This window comes from Anopheles cruzii, chromosome 2, assembly GCF_943734635.1.
Source record: "Anopheles cruzii chromosome 2, idAnoCruzAS_RS32_06, whole genome shotgun sequence".
Classification (NCBI taxonomy): domain Eukaryota; kingdom Metazoa; phylum Arthropoda; class Insecta; order Diptera; family Culicidae; genus Anopheles; species Anopheles cruzii.
In genome coordinates this window covers 8,456,883-8,458,901 of record NC_069144.1, presented here as the reverse complement: position 1 = coordinate 8,458,901, position 2,019 = coordinate 8,456,883, and the positions used below count along the sequence as shown (strand labels likewise).

The following is a 2,019-nucleotide window of genomic DNA, read 5'->3' as shown; positions in this document are numbered from 1 at the left end:
TCCAATAAAGAAGTTTGGAAAAAAGTAGCTCTACTCAATGGAAATAAGAAAAATTAATAACCGCATTCTATTAGACGAGAATAATACACCTACATCAAACCCCACCCCACACATCATCTGTAATTTTTGTCTGCAAACGCCAAACCAAATGGACCTGTTCAGGTTCACCGATCACCAAACAATCACTGATCTTCAAAGAAGATGGAAACTCGAAAGAATTTAAATATGAAATCGAAACTTGGAAATGAAATTGAACTCTAATTAATTTATTAATAACCAAATTAATACTAAAACTAACACCAATTTTCAAAGGAAAGGAATAGAAAATAGAGATGGATACCAGAACCCCACATTTGTTGAACATACCATCTCCCAATTTTTTCCATTTGAACATTGATCAGATTTTGAACAGCAAGAGATACTTTAGTGAAATGGAATGCCCCACAAGGGTGGAGAGCGCCATTTTGTTAACCCTTTACACAGCTAGGGATACTTTAGTGAAATGGAATGCCCCACTAGTGTGGAGAGCGCCATTTCGTTAACCCTTTACAACAAATAACAAACAACGGACCAACGAACAGACTGACAAACAAAGAAAACTAACTAACAGACTAACAATATGATGGACGAAAAGACTCGACCGATAGACATACAATTTTAAGAAACAGATACTAACAAATTATTAATCTAACAGACAACAGACGGACACAGAGACAAATGGTGCCTCATCCCAAGGCCCAACAGTGGTTATTATTTCTTCCCGTATGTTTTATTTTATTATATTATAATTTTTTCAAAGCATTTCTCTCGTCTCAGGCAGGTGTTGAAAAATAGATGCGCATCATCAGATTTGCACGAGTGACGGCCTTTTAGTTTGACAGCTCGCTGACTGACAGTATTGCGCAATATTATGCTGTCTGCTATTGACCGAAAAATGACAGCATTTTCAAACTGATCGTTTTCTGACATCCCAAACTGAAGTTCAAACTAACATCGAAAAGTAGTTTATTGGTTTTTAATTGATTTCGACCTATGCACATATACGAGGTTTGTTCAAAAAGTATCGCGACTTTTCAATTTCCGCGGGCTACGTATATCCGATTTTCAAAGTTTTTGTGGCGTTAGGTTGCTACACATGTCAGTGACTTATGGTAAAAATTCCGGCCATTTTGAGTAATCAGTAAATTTTGGACAGCTGTTTTGCTTGGGCGTGTTTTGACTCATCGTCGATTTTTGTGTACGCCAAAACACTAATTGACCACGAAGCGGTAATTTAAGTTTTGGAAACAAAAAAAACAGAAAAAGTCACAGGGGGCCAGATCTGGGGAATAAAGTGGCTTTGGCATCACTAGAGAGTTGTTTTGGCCAAAAATTCGCGCAGAAAGAACGATGTGTTAGCAGTGTCGCAAAAGCCAATTTTTGTTTTTCCACAAATCCAGACGTTTGTGGTGGATTGCTTCGCGCAACATGCACATAATTTTTAGGTAATATTCCTTATTGACCGTTCTACACTTTGGCAACAACTCGTGATGAAACACGACCCTGCAATCGAAGAAACCTGCAAGCAAAACTGTTCGCAATCGATCAAAGTAGGCTTTTCGACGTTCACATCTTCTCGGCCTACTGAGAAAAATTTGAAACACGGATAAGCAATGCTTTTGGTCTTAAAAGCTTCACCATAAGCCACAATCAACATTTCGATTGCGTCCGAGCTCTTAATTTCGTTTTTCATACAAAATTTGATAAAGATTCTTTGCCATCCATTTTTTGGAAGAGACAAAAATCGACGATGGGCCAAGACACGTGCACACTAAAAAAATTGTCAAAAATTGACTGATTTTTCAAAAAATTTCAACTTTTCACTAAAAATTCACTGACATGTGTAGCAATCCAACGCCACAAAAACATCGGAAATCGGATATACGTAGCCCGCGGAAATTGAAAAGTCGCGATACTTTTTGAACAAACCTCGTATAACAAAAACAATTTAACAATTCCCAGCTCTCAAGGGGGCATTAC

At 37.6% G+C, this 2,019-nt stretch overlaps 1 protein-coding gene across 1 annotated transcript in view; it reads left to right on the top strand.

Annotated features, from left to right (window-relative positions):
* Positions 1 to 1,827: 1,827 nt before the first annotated feature.
* LOC128268128 (histone H2A) overlaps positions 1,828 to 2,019 on the top strand; it is a 6,927-nt gene continuing 6,735 nt past the window's right edge. Inside the window, exon 1 of the mRNA XM_053005149.1 lies at positions 1,828 to 1,910. Within this exon, the coding sequence (XP_052861109.1) occupies positions 1,879 to 1,910 (32 nt within the window). The 5' untranslated portion in view covers positions 1,828 to 1,878. The remainder of the gene's footprint in view (positions 1,911 to 2,019) is intronic.